This window comes from Sciurus vulgaris (genome assembly GCF_902686455.1).
Source record: "Sciurus vulgaris genome assembly, chromosome: 10".
Taxonomy (NCBI): Eukaryota; Metazoa; Chordata; class Mammalia; order Rodentia; family Sciuridae; genus Sciurus; species Sciurus vulgaris.
Window position 1 is genome coordinate 7,325,602 of NC_136470.1, and position 23,938 is coordinate 7,349,539.

At 35.2% G+C, this 23,938-nt stretch overlaps 1 protein-coding gene across 4 annotated transcripts in view; it reads right to left on the minus strand.

Moving 5' to 3' along the window:
• Window positions 1-23,938, minus strand: part of DYRK1A (dual specificity tyrosine phosphorylation regulated kinase 1A) — a 138,305-nt gene that overhangs the window by 26,057 nt on the left and 88,310 nt on the right. For 3 of the 4 annotated variants that reach the window (XM_079155998.1, XM_079156000.1, XM_079155997.1), the window contains 4 exons: window positions 12,576-12,772; window positions 6,766-6,885; window positions 4,705-4,893; window positions 1,882-2,029 (listed from right to left, as the gene is read on the minus strand). In XM_079155998.1, coding sequence (XP_079012124.1) covers window positions 1,882-2,029; window positions 4,705-4,893; window positions 6,766-6,885; window positions 12,576-12,772 — 654 coding nt within the window. The remainder of the gene's footprint in view (window positions 1-1,881; window positions 2,030-4,704; window positions 4,894-6,765; window positions 6,886-12,575; window positions 12,773-23,938) is intronic. The other variant, XM_079155999.1, reaches the window with a different exon arrangement.

A 23,938-nucleotide genomic window follows, 5' to 3' on the forward strand; every position in this document is an offset into this window, starting at 1 on the left:
TAACCACACACTGTGTATTTCAAAATAACTACAAGAATTCTGAATGTTTTCATCACAAATAAATGACAAATGAGAAGATATGTTACCCTAATTTGAACACTACATAGTGTATACATTCATTGAAACATCACATAAAGTTATACAATTTTTATATGCCGGTTAAAAATTAAAACTGTTATGTGCAGATATTTTCTTAAAATTCCAAGACTTAAAAATACTTCATCAGAATAAATTACATTCAATCACCTTAAAATTTAAAAAAGCAATACAACTTCCATACAAAATTGAAGATTCCTATATTTAAAGTTCTTTGATTTTTTCCAAAATAGAACCTCAGGATTTTGGGGAGAGCCTATGCACCTGACGTCTTCTTAAGTAAGAATTAAAACAAAACAAAAAACAAACAAAACCCAACTCACCCAAAAGTGTACTTATAATAACTAACATATTTATTGGTCATTAAAGTCAGTTTATTCAAAACAAAAAGGAGTCAGGAGCAGTAGGCACACCTGTAATCCCAGCAGCTAAGGAGTCTGAGACAGAAGAATCACAATTTCAAAGACCTCAGCAACTTAGGGAGGCCCTGTCTCAAAATTTAAAAATTAACAACGAAAAATGGCTAGGGATACAGTTCAATGGGAAAGTACCCCTGAGTTCAATCCCTGGTACCACAACAGCAACAAAAAGGATAGCCCTTATATATAAATGAGTGGCTAACATTTTGAGTATTTACTCTATCCCAGCCACATTGTCTTTCAATAAGGCAGAATTAAAATGGTACAGTTTATACTATCAACATTTTTTTCTGCTATTTAAGCAAACATTCAAAATACAATCCTTAGGAGTTAAGGAGGAAAAAGGGATGAGGCATATATAGAGACCACTTTATTTTGGATCACATCAGATATCACAAAGAAATCAAGGAAAGAAAAATAGTACATGCTCATTTTTCTTTTTACAAAAGGGAAGGGGTATTTCATAAAAGAAATGATCTGAATTATCTGAGGTTTATGCTAGTAACCATTCACTACTTATTTCTACCATTCTGGGAGGACTACAGAACCATAACACATTCCCATACCCACACCCACCCTTTTAAATGGTGCCAATTTTAAATGCAGCTTAAGACACTGCATTTTTCACTTGCAATACAGTATAGTGTTATTTCCTTTCCCTGCACATGTCCTATACCCAAGTATTGACAATGCCCAGTAATTAACTTCAAAACTATTGTAGAATTTGCTACAAATTTGGGTCCTTTGATGCTTTCCTGTGTCAATGCCCCCTACCATGCTGTCAATTTTAAACCGTTTTATTTAAAATACTATGAGTACTATTCTATATCTATAATTTAAGGATTTTGCCATCTTCCTTATAGGACTGCCATGATGATTAGAGATGACAGAAGAAAATAAGGAATACGACAGGAGTTTAATAAGTGGTTACTACCTCTTTTCTGTTACAGTAAGTGCAACAGATTCTAAAGCTGACAAACTGACAAAGAGTCTGAGATCTTGGTCCAGATACTCCAAAAATGGTTCTACAACCACTAGAAATTGGCTTGCATCTAGTTTCTGAGCTAGATTATAATTACCAGAATGAGTCTGCAGATGAACATGCACTATCAAAGCAACTTAAAAAAAAAAAAAAGATAAGTTGTAATGAAAAAAAAATTCCTATTCTCGTTTGTTTCTACATTTTAGAAGGTCTAGAGTGTATAATTCCCAAAGATGTCAAATCAAGAAACAGACAGATGCTCTCCAAAGAAAAGATAAATTTTTGATCACTTTAAAATAAAAATCAACATGTGTTGATTCAAAAATTGTTAATTCCACTTTCTGGCCTAGGATAGGGACATGGCAGAACTGCCTATTTGTTTACCTATGTAGTATTTCATTTCAGTGTCATGCTTGTTCATGAGCTCAAGAAGTCGCACTTCTATCTGGGCTTGATTTAGAAAAGCCTTCTTGTTCTTTATTATTTTAATGGCAACCCATTCTTGCTCCACTCGATCATATGCCTTTACAACCTAAAAGAGAAGAAAGTAATTATTTTCATTAATGTCAATAATTTTACAACAGTTTATTTTTTTCCCCAATTATAGATCTACGAATTCTCATTTCACTGTACATTTTGTAACTGTCTTAATTAAGAAAGATCCTTTTTATTCAGTATTTTGGAAAGTTACTCTTTCCTTAAAAGTAACTTTAAGTTCATTTTTTGAACTAAATTTGAATTTTCATATCCTTTTAATATTTCTAGATATCCACAAAACAGATAACTTTCTTAACAAAATTAGATTGTTTTCCTTCTTCAGAAATAAAATTGAGAATATTAACAAGTGCTTTGGCTTTTTTTTAACCTTTTTTACTAAAAACTATTTCTTCTTGCTATAAAACAATTCATCCCAATATTCTCTGAATGAGAGAAACTTATTTAAATCCGAAGGATACATATAAAAATTTAAAAGTTCTAAAGCATCTCAGAGAACGAATCACTTTCTAACTTTATATTCTCATACATAAAAACAATGGTTTATAAAAGAATTGATTTATACTAAGAAAAAAATACAAATTACCAGGGAAGTTCCACAATACGCTAAAAGTTAGTAAATTTAAAGTCTGGGGATTGAGGTGGAACTCTAAAAGATTCCAATGTGAAGACTGAGAACCAGTGGATCGATCAAAGATGAATGTAGGCTCCAAGATCCAAATTGGTTAAAACTAAATATATTGTAAATGAAATTATAAATCAAATTTGGAAAGGAAAGAACGCTATCTCTGGTTTCACCCAATTCTAAAAGATATTGTTATCTTTTTCATCAGAAGCTATCTTTGTAAACGTGATCAAGTAACCTTCTACCTCACTGAATATACTGACTGCAGCAAGAATGGTATAGTTCAGTGTTCAGATCCCTGACGATCTCCAGGACAAAGGCCAATCTCAGGGACCCAAGTACTTACTGACTTGACAAATAGTCAACTGGTTAAACTAAAGCAGTGGTTTTCAATCCTGAATTACACATTCAAGTTCATCAACAAGTCTGAGGTCAAATAGGCCTGTATTTTCACAGATTTACTATTACCTGCTCTGAGGAGCTAGTGGATAAGCAAATTGAGGTGAAGGGGAAGAGCAAAATACATGAGCTGAAACACTGAATAACTAGGGACAACTGAGTTTAGAGAATAGCTGTGTGGCCACAATTTCATGGTGAACATCACAGAAGTTGGAAAAATGTCCTGTTGAGAGCAAGTGCCAGAAAGCTGGTGCCCTTCCAAGGTAGAGGAGCGATCTCTGCAACTACAGGGAGATCACAGTTCGGGCCTCCAGATGCCTTTGTTTCAGGGGCTCTGAGAAAGAAGCAAAAGCTGCTTCTTACAAAACAGAATTTCTTGCATGAAGACAGACCCTCAAAACACTGAGAAAGCCCTAACTCAAAAGAAAGAGAGGTTATAAATCCAGGAAAAGTTCCTTCAAATTTTGCAAAAGAGCAGACATACTGTACATGTGTCATCAGGACCTGGTGGATTCACACTGGAGTTACAGAAGTCTTTGAACATGCTTATTCGTTTTTTCTGACATGTATAACAGTTTAGGGTTTTTTAGGTTTATGCCTGCGGCTGCTAATGGCTTACAGTATACGTTTGTCCAAGAAATGGGTAGATTTGATAGAATTTTTCCTCTCAGGCTAAAAAGGAGAATATAATTTGCTTTCTCTCAGGTCAGGGCAGAAACAGAGAAGTAAACACATACAGATTCCATAGTTTAAAACACACACACACAATTCAGGAAGTCCTTAATTTAAACTCCCATTCTAGCCTTGTCAGTTAAAGTCAGAAGAAGCTGAATCTCAAGTTAATATCTAACTCACTCTGCAAGGACTATACCTTTAAAAAAAAAAAAAAAAGAGCACTATGACTCTGGGAGGCAAGAGGATTTGCTAGGTTCGAGTGGCCAGGGAAACACAGAGGAGGAGGGGGAATGAGAGCTCTTGAGTCTGGATGCAACTGATCCAAGAGACATGTTTTTAGGGTTTTATGCTCTGTAATGGAGCTTGGTGCTCAGCTAAGGAAGAGCGAGTTGTGGGAGAAGAGGTTAGGAATGAAAAGAAAAACTCAGGTCCCCAGGAACTATCCCAGTCAGAGCACGGGCAGCGCTGATGCCTTAAGGACTGAAAGAAGACACCTTGAAGCCTATCTGGCTGATACAATTAGAAAATGGGGTGGGAGAAAAATTCAGAGCACAACTCCAGCCTCCAGAAAAGAGAAGGTGCCCGCTGTGACTTGAAAATGGTAGTTCTTTTTACCTTGAAGAGATTAAATCAAGGAGAAAGGCAAACATCTCTAATATACATAATGATCAATCATCCACAGACTATACAAAGCCCAAACAAAAGAGGTTATACTATTAGATATTTTTAAAATATCTTAGTTATTAAAATTAACCACTTAGTCATTAGTTTAAAAAAAAAAAACATGGTACCCAAAGATATGAAGTTAAAAACAAAATTACTAATGGAGTTTTTATAATTAATGTAGTTTTCTTGTCCTTTGAGAACTGTGATCATCTAGATACTCAGATATGCATTATTAAAATCTATTTACAAATATTTAAAAAGTGTGCTACTGAGGAAAGGGTGAAACAGTATGATTCGCAAACAATTTCTTTCTAATTAATGAAATTCAGCATTTTTCATTAAATTACCTGTCCAAAGGAACCTTTGCCTATCAAGGAGTCAATTTCGTAACGATCCATCCACTTTTCTCCGTTTTTTACAATATAATCATAGTTATCATCATCATAACCATCATTGTAAACCTTCCGCTCCTTCTTATGACTGGAATCGTCTCCCTGACCCTGTTGGTGTCTCCGCTTCTTTTTTGCATAGTAAACCTGAAATGAAAATATATAGTGTTTAACTGCATGATTTAAGTCATTATGAGGGAATCTGTGTAAAGTACATATATGAGACAAATCTATCAGGAAATTGATGAATTTTTATTCTTTATAACATACAAAAGAAAGAAAGGATTTCCTGCAGTTGACATTTGAGTTAAAATAATACTGATATAACCAATGGAAAAATGTCTACAGTGAAATTTACTGTATAGTTGGGCTGCTGGTATACATTATAAATAGGATATGTTAAATGACTAGTCCAAAGTATCCTATTTAAGAAAAGAATAAACCTTTCTTTAGTAAATTAGAGTAAAACTTACATACAATGAGATGGCACAGATCTTAAAAATACAGTATGAGAAATTTTGATAAATACATACACTGGTATAATCAACAAATGCCAAATGAAAAAAACTGTTTTATCTCCTTCAAGTTCAAATCCCCTTATATGCCCTTTCCAGTCGATGTCAACTTTATATTTTATGTTAAGGCAAGCAGACTTTAAAATGGAGGTTTAAATGCAGATGAAGTGATGTTTTACTAAAACTGCCCAGTTTTTAATCTGAAGATTATCTAATGATAATAAAAACGGCCACCTCATCCAACCCTCACTACTCCCCACTAAAGGCCCTAAACATAAAGTTAATCACAGGCTGAGTCATTTTTATTAGTACCTGTTTACCTTATAGTTTCCAAAGACCGGAAAAAAAATAATAAGATAAACTAGGTAACAGTCCAAGTAATTGGTAACTAACTTTGAAGAAATCATAAATTGCATTCCATAGAATAATAGATGAAAAATTCTAGTCTACAAGGTGACATTTAAAAACAAGCTACTATTAACAACAGTTAAACTATAATTTTGTTAATATTTATCAGACAGAAACAAACTGGCTATCAATACACTGTTAGAAACAATTTATGAGATAATCATAAACTAGTATAATCTATCCTTTATAATACATAAACATTTACAAAAATCTAAGAAATGTTCCTCATTGAGTTAATTCTAAGTTTATCTGATCACACTGTCATAGTAATATAATAATATTGGCAATGAACAGGATCACACTGCTACAAAATTTGCACACCCAAGAATACAAGTATTTATAGTTAAGTGGCTCTAAAATGGGAAGGGCACAAATCTTTAATCAGAAAGAATGCATGGCTCCCAATGAAAGAGAAAGGAAAGCATGGGTTCTTATACTCTTCTCCAGAAAAGATCACTTAATAATTGATCACAGAGCTAGAATTGAGACCAGAAGCAAACAGTGATCCAGCCAAAAAAGTTTCAACATGCCAGAAAAATAATTTTAGTGGCAAAAAGTCAAGTTGTAAGACAAGTAATTCAAAGTACTGCTTAATGCTATTTATTTCTGTCAAGAAAAGCTTTTGGTTGTCTTACGACAACAAAATCACAGAGATATAAACACATCAAATAAAGTACACCAAATGCCTGTTAACTGGGTGGTTAAATCTCTCTTAGAGCTTCCCAATATCCAGAGCAAAAGTAGAAACAGAAACATCAAAATTTAAGCAAAAGTCAAATATACACATATTTTTATACAATCATTTCCTGTTTGGGGGAAGAGTTATTATAGAATAACTCAAAATATTAAATACAACTTTGAAAAAGAGGAAATGATCCATGACTTTGTCATTTGCAGTCCTTGTTAGTATCTTTCCTTTTACATAACTGTAGTTAATACTATCTATAAATCATTTCCTAATTGTTCTTCATAAAAATTGTAACATGACCATCACTGGAAATAAAACAAGATTAGGGTATTTAAGCAAGCACAAAATAACTTTCTCTCCTTGATCTACTGTAAGATAGATGCTAATGTAACAAATCAATGGTCTTACCTCATTAATATGCTTATATGTTTTGATCAAGTCAACAGAAAGTTTTCTCAGGGGAGCAGTTGCTGGATCACGGAAGGTTTGGGGCATCCGCCTCTGTAACATGACAATATCAGGCATCACCTTAAATAGAAAAGACTAGCACTTTAACTATACTGCACTGGTGTAATTCCCTCTCCTGTAACCTGTATATCTGTTTTCAAAAAGATATCTACATTAGAAAATTACACATTCTCTCTCAAAGTTCTCTCTTTCATCTGGAATCCAATGAAGACAACCACTGGAACAAAGAAATTAAATAGAAGATAAATGCCCAGTTGCCCAAGGTTTGGAACACGATCCCCACACTTAAATGATCAATTACAGACATACCCCTGTTATCCAGGAGACACATGATGCTGCTCAAAAGCGCTTCCCTAAAACAATGAGCCCAAAGAAAAATTTCTTCAGATTTATTCCTAAAATGAGCTGGTTTATAACAGGCTGACAAAGACAAACCCAACCACTGGAGGCAACCTGCAACTTCCAAGATAGGATTTCAAGACCCAGTTGGTACCAAAAAGAGCTGGTCCCAAAGCCCCACTGCCTTCCCCCTGCTGGGAGTGCCGCACAAGTGCAGCTCTAACCACCAGGCTCTCTCCTCTGACGAGGACCTGCTGCAGAGCAAGGCTCCCTTTACTCATTTCTTTAACACACTGAAATAAAACATGTCGTTCACAGTAGCACTTCCAACCTTACCCTTTCCCCCTCACCAATCCTAAACCATGGCTCCCTTCAGCATTCTCTAGGTTATAAGAAGTTCAACTCTGAGTTTCCTGCTAAACATTTTCATGGGATCAATGACAGAAGCAGGGACTCCACACACACACACACACACACCCACGAGTGCGGCGACTCGCACCAGTGCTAGGGACTGCTCATCAAGCACCACTCTTCCACCAGGTCTTTCACAGAGCTTCTAGCACTCAAGATCCTCAAAGCCCACTGGTCACATCAAGGGACCTACAGTCATTACCACTAGCTCATCCTTGTGTTCCTGGCTTAGCTCTTATGCACATTTATGCCAGTGAAATTTACTGAGTCAGAAGCCCCAACGAAGGCCCTCTCAAAGGACATTTGAGTCGATCTGAGGGGCAACAGAAAACACATCATACCAAGGCCTCGCAGAAACATCTGGAGTGGTGGCGTACTTGTTCACCTAACTCATGCTAATAAAAAGAAGGGAAGGTTGTAACTATAGGTGCGACAAAACATTATCCCCATCCCAGTAGTCTGAAAACGCAGAGCTGTTACAGAATTTACTGAGGTGCACTTTCTCATAAACCAATATTAACATTAATTTCCTCTGTAGGTAATAATATTCAAACTCTTGAAATTATTGTCCAGATGGTAAATTCGCTGAATCACTGAATTAATAATTTCTTTTCTTAAGACCCTCTCCCTTCTTAAGTTCCAAATAAGGTACAGGGGGATCTCAGTGATTAATAACTATTTGTCTGAAGCAATCATCAGAATTAACAAGTTCTGAATTAATTTTCCAAACATAGATTGCTTTTTGAAAATATAAACAGTAGTGGTTGGGCACATAGCTACATCCATGGCACAGTACTTGCCAAGCATACAAGGTTCTGGGTTCAGTCCCCAGCACTGGGGGGAAAAATACACACACACACAAATGTACATACAGTAGATAAAACTAAATTCTCAGAATAACATTCCTTGGGGGCTTAATTTATTGAACAGACAATACCAGTAATAAGCATGTCAATTCCTTTTATGTGAATGAATGCTAAAAATATTAACAAAAGAAGTTCTCACGAACATAATTTTTGAATAAGTGTGCAGTTTTTTTTCATGAAGGTTAATCAACAAACCACTTCTTGAACTGCTAGGCTGCAGCCTTAATGTGAAATTTCAGAAAGTATAAATCAGTGAATGCTTCATTACCAGTAAAATACACACTAGCAAGAAGTATACTATTCATAAAGCAAACGAAATAACTTGATAGTAAAATAACAGTAATAGTATTTACAAAATACCATTTTACCATGCATATTTTTACATGTGATATAATCTTCTCAACAATCTCATGAGAGTAAGTGCTATTGCCATGGCCATTTTACGAATTAGAAACTTGAGAACACCACATTAAATAACTTAAGGACAAAAAGCCAGTAAAGAATATAGCTAGGGGAATGGGGGGGGGGGGGGGAGGAATATAGGCAGGAAGCTGGGTGTGGAGTACCACCTGTAATCCCAGGCTAAGGCAGGAGGATCACAGGTTCGAGGCTAGAATCAGCAGCACTTCAGCAAGACCCTTAACAACTTTTAAAGATTCTATCTCAAAACAGAAAATAAAAACAAAGGACGCAAGATGTAGCACAGTGGTAAAGTACCCCTTGGTCGGTCCAATCCCCAGTATCAGTAGTGATCAGCAGCAGTAGTAACACTAGTACTGCAAGGTTGAGAGCTGAGGGGGTCCATATGTAATCCTAGGCTCTTAACACCAGAAGTGAGCCAGGAGCTTCCTCTATCAATTTTAGGTATCTTTTATACACTTTTGGCTGAGTCATTTTTAGGTTATTTTGGGGGAAAATAATTGTGCATGCATAAAATAAGCATGAGCAATTATTAAAATTAATTATGTACAAAAAAACTGAATGTCTTTAAGTTTTTAACTTGCCCATTTACAATTCCACTGGTTATTTCAAACATGTGAAAACAGAAGTAGTAACCACATCCAGGAATAATTATGCTCACTCAAAACACCAAAATTGGTCGTCAATCAATAAAAACTTTGAACGAATGGTACAATCCAAGTAACACAGGAGGCTCAGAAAAAAGAAACTCAAGTTTGAGTCCAACCTAGTCAACAAAGGATAGGGAGAACCCCTCTCAAGGGAATTAGTAAGAAAAAGGAAAAAAGAACATATAATACATACATGAAGTCAAACACACGACTATGAGCTATGTGTGTGTGGTGTGTGCTTCACAGAATATCAATAACCTTTAACCACTAGTCAAACGTTGCCCACAAGGCAAAGTCAACAAGCTGGTTCTTAGTACCTTACTTTTCTTACCTACTTCTGGCAATAAAAGTTACTATTGCATGAGCACTTATGTATATAAAACAGAAGTTTCCTGTCCGCCCCCGCAACCCCCACAATTGAGCCTCAGACTAAAGCATATAATTCAATGCTTCAAACAGAACCTTGTACAGAGGTGTTCCAAATATATGAGAAGGACACATTGATTTTTACTAAGTAAAAATCCTTTTCTGTCATTGCAATTTCACTTTAGTTAACCAAATTTTCTATTCTGCCATTAAGTACAAATGCAGCATCAGAAAATAACTTTTCCAGACATCTCGTTACACGGGTATACTAAGCCCTAAAGCCAGCCCTGCACATGTGATGCATTCTCTAACATCCTGCCTCTCCCCTACACGATACCAAGAGAATGGAGAGAAATGCAGCAAGTGCTCCTCCCTACTTTCCACAGCTGAAAGCAAGGCAATGGTGTTCAGAGCACCCAACAGATTGCCTGGCTGCATGTGCTGCCCCTTCTGAAAGGGAAGCATCCTGCAGAAATCAAAGTAGGTGAAATGTCATCCTGCTGCCTCAGTTATTTGGCTCTGGGAGCAGGAAACATCACGACCCAAAGCTCCCATCCTTTGCCCTTCCCCTTCATACAGATCACACAGCAAAAGGAGTATTGCATCTCCTGCTTAGACTAATTCTTTACTATTTTTTTTTTCCTGAAAAGATTCTATAGTTAAAATCTAGGACTTTATTCAAAAATTGTTTACTAGTTTAACAATACCTATATTATTTATATTTACCTCATATTTTCATATGCAATGAGGAACTGCAAACAGTACATTCTGCCTTTCTACTATTTTGAGAGCTGTTAATATAGCTAAAATAGTACATGTCACAAATATCCAGGGTACCTGGAGAGTCTAAGAACAATGAAAGGTACTGTGAAAATCCGAACAGTCCAAACAGACTCTAATACAGTCAACCACACTCTTTTTTTTTTCCACAGTTATTATGTGTTTATTTTTTTTTTCAACCACACTCTTACACACCTACTTCTACTCTATATCTCATCTCCTAAATCCATCTTTGAATAAAAACATTTTACACTTGTCCAAAACATGCTCACATAAGGAAAGATAAACTACTAGAAACAAAAAATCTTAAAAGCTAGTTCATACCAATGTATTATTTTTACAGCAAGTCTTATTTAAAAGACATTGACAGAATGATAAACAAACAGTGGAAACCACATAATAAAGTGTATAGCTAGAAGGCATGTCAAGAGATACAATCTAAGATTTCAATTTTACATTCAAGGAACAGATACCACTGGTCCATGTGACCTAACTCAAGTCCTACAACAAATCCCAGGCCAAGGGATTATGTGAGATGCCACAACAACACAGCATTTCAGTTCTAAGATAGGTATCTTTTAATATGACTGCCTTATTAGGTTCAGAAATTTCTAGACTCTGATGTAGTCTGTAAAAATAAAAAAAATTTAAAAAAAAAAAAAAAAAAAAAAAGGAATTCCTAGACTCCAGCACAAACATCTGGCCAAGTATAATTACTTAAAAAGACAGTCTTTTATATCCTATGAATCTTTTAAAAAACATTTACAATTTAAAACATAAAACCTGAAGTAAAATATCTATTTTAAATTATCTGAAGACAAACAAGATGATAGCTGCATATTAAAAAATAGGTACTTTGCTAATAACTAAATTACTTAATAAAATAATATGCCCATAAAAATACTTAATAGGAATTTTTTTTTCTAGCCCTCCACAGATTGCAGGTATTAGATGTGAAAAGCACTATATCTAAGAAGAAAGAAACCAGGGCTGGACCCAGGAATCTACTATTCATACACCTGAAGGAGTCACAAATTAGGGCTTAGTCTCATTAGTTAGAAAACAGATTAAATACAGCACCTGCTTGATAGGCTGCTTTTCAAAAAACAAGAAAAATTCTCAAAACATACTCTGTTTCTGTTTCTTCAAAGTACAATAATACAAATGGACCATCTTGCTATGATTATTTATTGGAGTTTCACAGTTACTCCTTTACACAACTGTGAACACTTTCTAAACTTGAATATTGCAATGAAGTGGTCCAATTCTCAAACATGAAACTAAACTTCTCAATCGAGTCAATGCATAAAATGAATCCTTAAGTCTTGCCACAATTCAACTTATTAACTACTCAATCATAAATGCTACTCACTTGTTTGTATTTTATAAATGCAATGCCAGCTAACTGCACACAAAATCTTACTATAATATATATAGGCACGTCTCTCTAATAATGATGAATATCTCATCTGAATATTAGAATGAAGAGCATTGCTAAGATGCATATATTTTTTTCTTTTGAATTTTGCTTTTATTTTTTTACAAATGTGTATTAAAGTAGTTTATAGAACAAGCTCCCTAACTTTGCTGTAATGGAAATCTTGCTTTTCTGTCACTTTTTTTTTTTTTAACTTAGCTCACTTTCCAAAAGCTTAATTTTATCTAAGATTCTTTAGAAATAACATCCCTCTCTATTCCAGAACAAGAAAGTGGCTATATTTCTGGGTATCTTTTAACTAACTGAAATAAGAAGAAAAAAAAATTAATGAACTTTAAAAACAAACAACATCAAATTTTGTCAATTCAAATTTCCATGTAAATATAAAACTGAAAATCAGTAATTACCTATTTAATATTCTAACACTTCTAAGGAATAAAGTACAACTTCAACATCATTCCTGATACTTGATGAACTTACCTGGTTAGTTAGAGGTTGCTGAATCTGCTCAGAATATGATAAGGCAGAAACCTGTTGGTCACTTATGTTTGGCTGGCGACGGTCACTGTACTGATGTGAATGGGGCATCTGTCCAGCCATCTGAAGGCCAGCAGCATGGAATGAAAATGACGGTGCGAGCCGAACAGATGAGGGTTTGCATGCTGAAGTCTCTCCTCCTGTAACAAAGTGAGTGAGTTTAAGAGAAATACTCACATCCTGATGTCCGTATCATTCGACATATCTGAAAGTTCTTTAAATAAGGACCACAGAACATTCAATAACATTAAAAATCTTTATAACTACAACCACATATATGACACTTGATAATTATGTTAAATAAAAACTATAGATTAAAATGAGTGTAAATCTATAATGAGAACGCCTTAAGAAAAGCTTTATATAAAGCAGTTGTAATAACGTTTAAAACTTACTGTCACAGGAGATTTTCATCAGTTGAGAACCATAAGTTACAAACTAAAATCTTGAGAGAGGCCAAGCCAATAAATAGATAGCTACTCACAAACTAACTCAAAGCAACACTGCTGAGATGCGGCTTTACGCCGGCCTGGTATATGGCAAACAGATTCCCTGAAATCCCCAACACAGGTGACAGTTCTGTCCTAATGGTGCTCTCCAAAAACACAGGTAATCAAAGACTGAACAAACAGGGAAACAAATTCCTTCCAACACAGTCCTGAGAGAACCTATACATGGCAAGCTCACCACAGAACAATCAATAATCATCCCACAGGTAAATAAGGACCATGATATCCATGGTAGATATGGAATATTAATATTAATGTTTGTCGTCCACACAAGTATTGGCTAAGGGGAAAGGTGAGGGGGAGGGGAAGAGAAGGAGGAGGAAAAAAGATAAAGAAGGGTAAGAAAAATAAAAACTTCTCTTCTTATGTCCAACCAAACGTGTAAATCAAAGGACTGAAGCCAAAATCAAGGCAAAAAACCCTGGACAACAAACTCCAGACCCAAAATACTCTTTCTTCCTCCATGAACCAGACCATACTGCGCAGCACCAGAATACTTTTGCTTTTCTGAAGCCTACTATTTTAGAGACACTTAACAGCGTCAGCCCAACCATGAAGAGCAGAGACCCTCAGTCAGGTTGTGGGGTTTGAAATTCTGGCTCCACTATTCACCATCAGTATGACCTTGTGCACTTCATTTCCTGATAATAATATCTACCTGGAAAGGTTGTTGTGAAGGTTAAGTACAGCTCTGTTAATTCATAAATGACCAATATTATCTGCAATTACCATATAAAAAAGTATACTAAATATACTGTAATGTACACTAAGGATGACAGACACAGTGCCTCCTTTTCTGCAGTATACATTCTCTACTTGAATGCTGCTGCACAGATTCTGCCATACCGCAGAGAACAAAGCCCAATTCCCCCAAAACTTATTTTGTTTCTATTTTCTACTACCCTAATAACATCACTTTCTACCTGATCAAAATCAAAACTCAGAGAATACTGTTTTTTATCCTCCACAGCCCACCCTCAAGCAAACAGCCACTCAAACATGCCGATTCCACTGCCCACAGAACACTCGAAAACCTCTCCTTTTCATTTCCATTACCACGTACCTCAAGATTACCAACGGATTTCCTGACAGCTTGTTGTATCTTGCTCTGCCCCTATGCAACTCTGTATTTCTTTAAAAATGGCTGCGATGATTTGAAATCCAAGTTTCAAGTCCTCCATCCCTACTGAATTTGAATTATCACCTGCCCTTGGCACTGCTTTTAGATCTTAAGCTTCAATGTCTCTCCCCATGATAGCATATCTCTAACTGACCCATGCTACTTGATTAGGTAGAAGCATTTGAACCAACACTAAGAGATCAGATAACTTTCCTTAAAATTTCATTTTTCATAATGAAAAATACACTCAATTAATTCAGCTATGTGAGGCAACTTTGTTCCATTTCAAAAGAATAACCTAGGAATTTTTCTTAAGAAAATAACTGATAGTGTGTACAAAAATGATAAACATGTTTCTAACAGCAAAAACAACAAAAAAAGAAAATCTAATTGTAAAATAGTGTACGTGGGGAGCTTTAAATCTGTATGTCAAAAACAAGAAGCAGGTAAGAAATATAAATAAATATATACTAAAAATCTGAGGTCCTAAACATAGAGAGCTCTTAAAAACAGTAAAAAGATTAAGGTTATATGGCAAATTACTTAACCACTCTAGATCTTAGTTTTCCTATTTATAAAGGAGATATTACTATACTAACCCAATTCTTCATTAGGAAGTTTAACTGAGATAACACAAATAAGCAGGAAGAATGAAACCTGACACTTAAGCACTTCTAAAAATGTTAATTCCTGTTTCTATTATCAATGTCATCATCGTTTACTGTATCTAAACTTATTTATTAAAAGCTTTTAAGAAAGAATACAAAAATCATTAACTTAAAGCTTAAACAAGTATGATGAAATAATTGTTGGTATGATGGTAGGGGAGGGAATGGCTAGCATCCCAGAAACCCACCAGATCATTCTGTGTCCCTTTCCAATGAATTCCTCCTTTTCCCCAAAAGTTACTACAATCTTGACTTCCAAAACCAGATTATCTTTAATTTTAAATAAAAGGATTTAAATACTTAAATGTTATACCTACAAGGTATAGTTTGGCCATTATCATTGCTTATAATATATATAAACATGATTTACTTGTTCATTCTTTTTTTTTTTTTTTTTTTGGGGGGGGGGGCGGGTGTACTGGGGATGGAACCCAAGAGCGCTTAACCATTGAGCTACAACCCCAGCCCTTTTTAGTTTTGATTTTGAAACAGGGTCTCATTAAGTTGCTCAGGGTCTTAGTTAATCCTGACACTGGCTTTAACTCACAATCCTCTTGCCTCACCTTCCAAGGTGCTGGGATTAGAGGTGTATGCCACAGTGCGTGGCTATCCATTCTACTTTTGAATAACATCTGGATTATTTCCACTTCAAGACAATAAGTATTGCCAGTAAAAAAATTCTTGATACACATTTATACAAAGGTGTTCTGCTGTCATTCCAGTTTTTTTCACTTTCTTTGATGAATCCATTTTTCCACTAGAAGTCTATGAAAATTCCCAGAGTCCCATCGCTATTACGTTGAATCATCAGTTTTAGTAATTTCAGCCATTATAATAGGTATATAGTGAAATTTCACTGTGCTTTTCATTTGTATTTTCGTAGTAACAATGGGCATCTGTTCATGAATACTGGCCACTTGGACACTATTTCTCTGCAGTTTTTCCATTTTTTCTATCAAAATGCAGTCTTTTTCTTAAAGTTGGAGGAGGTGTTTTGTTTTGTTTTGTTTTGAAGCAATAGTCTAGACTGGAGCACCTGATTGCATACTTGGCTTGCCCTGTCATGCGCTTAATGATGTTCTTTAATGAACAGAAGTTCTTCATTTTTTTTTTTTTCAACTTTTGCTTTGGTTGGTACTCTGGTGTCTGTTCATGAATTTTTTTTCCTTATACCAAAGTCATGAAGAAATTCCACATATCTTTTAGAATTTGGGTTTTGCCTTTCATGTCTAGATGGGCAATCTACTACCCCCAATAGATACCCAATTGATTTAGAACCAATTATTAAAAAAGGCTAACATTCTCCACTACTCTGCAACACCACTTTATCACAAATCATGTACCTACGTATGTTTAGGTGCAGATTTGTTTTTGGATTCTGTATTCAGTTCTACTGGTAAAGACACTCTTAGACCTACCTCTTTGTTCAAGAACCACTGTCTAAATCACAATAGTTTTAGAAGTTTTAATATCCAAGAGAATTTTTTTGTTCTTCAAGTATGTTTTGGCTCTTTTTAGCCATGTAAGGTTCAGAATCAACCCATCAAATCTGCCAAAACAAACTCACACTGGACATCTGGTTGGAACTGCACGTGCCTATAGAACAGTGCTGCCCAACAGAACTGCCTGCAATGCTGAGTTCATCTGCACTATTGATGCAGCTACTAGCCATATGTGGCTACTGAACACTTGAAAAGTCTTAGTTTTTCTTTCCCATTTTTTTATTCTTTCCCTTGCCTTAGTCCACTTGCTGAGACCTCCAGTGTGATGATGATCACAGAGTCCACAGGTTTCACATCTTAGTTTTTATCTGAGGACGAAAGCTGTCAACCTTTCCCGGCACAATGATCAGGTGAATGGAGTCTCCTTCCACTCCTAGTTTTCCAAGGCCTTTCTCCTCATGAGCGGCTACTGAGTTTTATTAGATCCCTCTCCTACACCTATTGAAATGACAAGGCTTCTCAGATTCACTCTGTTAAAGTGATAACTAACACTGGTCTGCATCTTAAACTTTGCAGTCCTGGGTTGCACTTTGGTCATGATTATATACTGGTGGTAGATTCACTGGCTGAGTTTTCTTTGTGAGCAGGATTTCCCCCCTTCACCACATGATTGGCTAGGAAGGCTTTCTCTTTGTCATCAGCTTCACCAAAGCTTCACTAATTTTATGAAGTATTCTCTCTTTAAATGTGTTTTATATTCCTGCTCTTGTTGATCAGTTACCAAGAGAGATCTATTAAAAATCTCCCATTTAGCTGGGCCTGGTAGCTCACACCTGTAATCCCAGCAACTTGGGAGGCTGAGGCAGGAGGACAGCAATTTCAAAGCCAGCCTCAGCAACTTAAAATAAAAAAGGGCTGGGGCTCAGTGATTAAACACCCTGGGTTCAATCCCTAGTACCCTTCATCCCTGCCAAAACGGGGGTGGGGCAGGAGTGCTAGGTGCGGTGGCGCATACCTGTCATTCCAGTGGCTGGAGATATTGAGGCAGGAGGATGGCGAGTTCAAAGCCAGCCTCAGAAAATTAGTGAGGCCCTAAAAACTCAGCAAGACTGTCTCTAAATACAAAATTAAAAAGGGCTGGAGTTGTGGCTCAGCGGTTAAGCACCCCTGAGTTTAATCCCAGGAACAAAAAAAAAAAAAAAGGCAGGAGTAATTTCAAGAAAAAATAAAATCCCACTTAAGATATGGCACTGGATCATATCAAACTTAAAAGATGTAAAACCTTCCAGATAAATAAAAATCTTTTATTATTATAAACTGCCATCTTTATTTCCAGTAATGCTTGTCATCTTGTCTAATATTAATATGCATACACCAAGTTTCATCTTAAATTTTTGCATATGTCTTTTGTCCATCTTTTTACTTTCAACCTATTTCTTTATATTCTAATTTACCTCCTGTAAACAGTATATACGTGGGTTTTATTTACATACCAATACTAACAACCTTTCTATTTGTTCCAACTTTTTTTTAAACCCCCACCCCATTCCTTCAGACTTTGTGCCAACTATTTTATGTTCCTTCCTGATTTTACACTGGACTGAATTTCTTACATAGAGACACAGGTTTTTGTTTTGTACAATGGAGTATATGCATCCTTAATTCACTGAACACTACTCCCTCATCTACTATTGTTGATGTATGTTTAACGGCTGCTCTCACATGTATGTGTATAAATATAATATGTATGTCTGTACATATTTATTCATGAGACGCCCAATTAACCATTCATTATGAATGGAATTAGATACAAGGACATAACTGGAAGGACACATGGATAATTTTGTGACACTCAGAGAGCTATCAAAGAATTACAAAAGAAAAAAATAGATGGCACCTTGATTATTGTTGCTGTAACACTCTCCGAAAATATTTCTTTTTCTGAATCTAGTCCGTCAATAATGAGCATTAAATTCAACAAGTACACCCTGAAGGGCTACACTGGCATGTCTTGTGGGAGTAACCACGCCACTGAAGATCTCAAACAGCACTTCTCAAACTTCAGTGTGTTCACAAATTGTGTTAAAATTCTAGGCTCTGATTCAGTAGATCTAGGGTAAGTCTTGAGAGTCTACACTTCAACAACTCACAAGTTGATGCCAATACTGCTTTAAATAGCATCTGTAAGACAATTAATTGTTCGCTTTTTAAAAAAGGTTATTCTCTAATGCCAGCAGCATATAATTCAAACATAATTTATATTTTGAATATAGAATACAATAGAGGGCTCCCCCCCACACATAGATTTATTTAGTTGAATTTGTGTGTGTGTGTGTGTGTGTGTGTGTTTAAACCAATACACATTCCCATGCACAAGAATGGTATGTTATGGTGTGGGATGCAGCTCAGTGGCAAAGCATCTGCCACACATTTGCAATGCTCTGGGTTCTAGACCCCCAGTTTCAAAAACTGAAACAAAAAGAACCCCACCAAGAATGCCATGCTAGGTGACAAAGAATCTATTGTTCTTACTTAAATTTGCTGTGGATAATCTGTGAATGTGGAACAAGAAATAACTATGTTTTTCACTCCTAGGACTTTTTTAGTCATTTACTCTACCATCCATAACTTGTTAGTAATACGAGTTATTCAGTGAAATGCAAGAGCAATAGGCCCCTTGTACCAGGGTGGGAGCAGTAACCACAGTATGTGTACATGTTTGTTTGCTACATATGCACTGTCTCCTTAGCATAATTAATTCAGACATAATCTAAATTCAATTCTTCCTAAGATGCCAAACAATATGTACAGTGTCCATTCATTCTTTTCTTTCCTATGGTAATATTCCAAAAGGATAAACTAATAGGCACTTCCTGTCGCCCAGATTTTATAATTAAGCAAATCACCATATTTTAATTTTTCCTAAGTGTCTATCTTCTCTTTTAAATTCAATTAAGGGGAAATTTTTCAGTTCATCCTATGAAAGAGATGACAAGAATAAAGTAATAAGATGAACCATATGAACTTGCTAATATCTGGCTGTATCTGGGTTGCAAAATGACAATTTCATATGGTTTAATCTGATATCCACAATATTATATCTAATCTTTTATTCACCCAAATAATTGGACTTTAGTATTGTAGCTAAGAATGTATCACAATACATGCTGTTAACATAAAATAATATATTTACATGATAAACCTATAATATTTAATTCAAAACTATTTTTAAAATCATTATTCAGGGCTGGGTAGACCCTGCGTTTGATCCCCAGTACCACAAAAAAAAATAATAATAATAATAATAATAATAATAATAAATCATTATTCAGAGTTCAATTCTAAAATACTTTTTTGGATTACTATCAAGTAGTATAAAAGGCAGGTTGTAGAGAAGTGTGTATGTGGTGACCTACTTGTTATTTTATATATCCTTCTGAAAAGATCACTTTTTACCTTAACAGCATGTTTAACTTCTTTACAAATTCATTAAAAATTTCTTAACTACTTAAAAAATAAAGCAGTTTTCTCGGTCTAGTCAAGGTACTAGTTCTAGCAAGAGACTACTAGAGACCATAGTACCATTTAAGAGTAGCACTGACTATATGGAAAAAACATTTCATGAACAGCTCTATGAGACTGGGACATGATAAAACTCAAAAATAGCCACTGAGGAAACCTCAAATAAGAAAAGCATGGGAGAAAACCCTGAGTAAAAACAACAAGCCATTAAATCTCTGATAAAAAGACTTGTAGGAGACTGTAATCTGAATATATATTATTTAGCCATCTTGAATTCTTTATTATTAATGTATTGACAGGGACACTATTCCTTAACAATATTAATCCATATCCAATTTTAAAGGAAAGAGTTAAACGAAAAATTTTAAAAAACAAAAAAATACATAAAAATAATTCAAGTTAATTAAAATTATAATACCTAAATATGGAAACTCTTATGAGGCTGAGGTTCTAAAACAGAATCCCCTAAGAAACAAAGGAGGCAACCAAGCTTACGTGGCAAGTCAACTGCAAGACCCTCATCAAAATGAAGGATAAAAAATATTAAAGAAATAACCAGCTGTACTACATAAGGTATGGATTAAGGAGGTGATTGCATTTCAGCCCATGAGTAAATGGGCTTTACCACTAGCACTAGTAACAGTTCCTGACACATGACCTGCATTCAAAAAATATTTGTTCAATGAAAGAATGAACTGAATCCTTCAGGAAATTTTTACTATGAAGAAACACTTGAGAAAGGGAAGGGGGAGAAACTGAAAGCAGTAAGAATGAACAAAGTATTTTTTAAATGGTGAACTCATGAGTTAGATATAAAGAACAGCCTTATAGCACAGGCTAGAGCTGTATTGATCAACAGTCAATTTCTGTTGCTCATTTTGATAATGCCAAGCACACAGCACAATGCCTGGCTCCAAAGTTAGTGTTAAATAAATAGATATTAAGAATAAACTGTGCAATAACTGTCACTTTGTAGAGTCTAAAGTGAGCTAATGACAAGATGAATGAAATTTCTTATTGCCCTCTAGTGGCCAATATATGTCACTACAGAACTCATACAGCTACCCTCCCACACACATAAAATATCTTAACCTACTACCAGAACAGAATATTCAATTATGTACACACACGATGAAATGGTTCATGTAAAGACCTAAATAAAGGAGTAGGTTTTTTTTAAAAATATGAAACATTAGTTAAAACAGTATACTGAATAGTTAACAACAATAAGATGTGGATAAAACCAAATATCTTAAAAAGCATGTAATAACTGGCTTTTGCTGACAACTTGAGAGTCTCTGGTACTAGCCTACTTCATTCATCATAAACAACTATAAACATGAAACAACTGTTTTCAGACATTGGACAAAGGAAGTATAAATCTGTGATCACTGAGAAAAAGGAGCCAATCTTGGTGAGCCACAACCACCTTGGCTTTATATCTGGAGACAATCTCCGGAGTACACTATGTGGAAGGGGTAACCAAATAGAACATGACAATGATGCTGAGTTGAGAAGACAAAATTCAACAGATACTAACTGGCTTGAACTTACAGAATGAGAAGCAGAAAAGAGAGTTCCATTCATCTACACATAGGGATCCTCTATTCTTCGGCCTAATGCTAAGCTGCACAGGCCCTCGGAGGAGTCCTATGAGGTCAGGCAAAGAAAAACTACGAGGGGGCTGTGGACTAAACAACTATCAGAAATCATACAGACCTGGGGGACATGAAGTGTTCCAACCAGAAGCATGGAGAAACACTGACAACCAACAGAGACCCCAGAAGAAAGAGTCCATGTGGGAGCAGGGTTAGCCTGGCTCCAGCATAAAGGCTGGTCCTTCCTAATGAAGACTGAAACAAAATTCAAAGGGTGGGCAGCAGGTAAATTAGCCTACCAGGACACAATTTAATACTCCTTAAAGAGGACAATGAAATCCAGATGCTCAACAGCGTGGTATGCATGATGCCCACATTCAATGAAATTTCCATAGGCCAAAAAGTAGGGGAATATGACCCATACTCAGGAGGGGGAAAAATCTATTTATATACTAAGAAATAATAAAATCGACAAATAAAAATGGCTCTTAAAATGTTTTAAAAGATAAAGGAAAACATGGACAAAATAAGGGAATAAACGGTGAACCATCACAGAGAAATGTAACTTAACAGAAAGGTAATTCTAGAAATAAAAAATTGAAAATGAAAAATCTCATAATTTGACCTAACAGGACACTACAGAAGAAGAAATCAGTGAATGTAAAAATAAAAGCAACATAAATAAACCTGAGAACAAATAAGTAAAAAAAATATTGGAAAAACAAAACAAATCACACTGAGGCACCCAACCAAATGACTGAAAACCAATGATAAAAATGTATAGCCACAAAAGCAGTCAGAGGGTTTTTCATAAAGGAGAACCACTGATTTCTCATCAAAACCACATTCACCATCAGAAGAAAATAAAACATCTTTAAAATGATGAAAAGAAAAAAAATACCTTTGGCCTCCAATTCTGTAACCAGTGATAATATCCTTCAAAAATGAAGGTAAAATATTTTCAGACAACTGAAAAGTACAAGAATTTGTTAACAGCAGACCTGCACTCAAAAAAGGTTCACAGAAGGAAACAGAGTGGAACCAAGATCCACACAAAGAATGAAGAGCACCAGAAGATAGAAGATAAATGATTGTTTAAAGCAAAAGTAATGTATCATATAACTTATTACTTATATAAAAATAAAGCAGATGACAACAGTGGCACAAATAATGAAGTGGAAGCAGAGGACAGCATAACTTAAAAGTTGCATATGGTGAGCTCAAGAGAAACCACTGGCACAGATAATTACTAATGAGCAACCAGAATGATACTTTGAGACTACTATACAAATGCATTCAGTTCAGTTACTGCCTATTTAACAAGCGTGTATAATTTTTAAGGTATTATACTACCCCAAAAACTCAATTACAAAAAAAAAGAAAAAAGAAAAGAAAATCTCATTTACTTTATGGTAAATGAAACCCTAACTCTTAATTATGACGTTAACCCATGCTTAGAGCTAAAACATGAAGTCAAGAAATTATTTTTAATAACAGCATCTGGAACATGGAAGAGATTAAAACAGTCACCCAAGATATAGCTGCTGGATTCCATAATTATTGCACTGTTCACAGTACAACATGTAATATAGATAAATTTATGTTTTTCCTTCATAGTCTAAAGTTATACACTAGTTTTAAAGAGCAAAAATAAATAAGACAGACAATACCACCTGGTATTTTATGGGTTATTAAGCAGTAGTGAAAATTCCACATGAAGAAATACTTTATTTTCTTTACAGTAATTTTAAGCCATTTAAACAGTAATAAAATCTAGAAATACTTTTCCCCATTTAGGAGAAATCAAGCAGTCTTTGCATCCATATCTAGGAATGCTTAAAGACAGGTAAACAAAGACACACTATCTGTCTCAAGAGAAGTTTGAGGCAAGAGTAAACCTTTGAAGAGATGAAGTCCAACCACCTGATAAAAAAAGAGAATCAATAAAAGAAAAGAATTTTTAAAATAATAATCTGTTGATCTTTATATTGGAGGGTGCTTGATAGTGAATAATTTCACCTGCTAGTGCAATGTTACCAAGATGTAAATGCCACTTGAATACCATTTCAGTTCCCAGGGATTAGAACAGTCCCAGGACATGAAGAAGCTCAGAAATTATCTGTCATCTAACAGACTCAATGGGTAGAACATAGAGAACACAAAGACAAGTGAATCTGCCACTAAAAATTAGAAAGGTTGGACAAAATGGAAGATTCTTCACATGTTATAACAACTACAATTAACTGATAGGTGATTTAAAGTGAGCATAATAAAACTTCTGAAAAAGTAAAAACAAACTAAAAAATTTCCATGAGAAAGAAAGCAATGTTATCTAATAAAGTATCTGAAATCATAGTCACTTGAAAAAATGCTCACAAACATTTCAAGTTTGAGGCCAATTCAGTTTTAAAAAAATTTATCTTCAATGACAGCAGTCATATGATCCT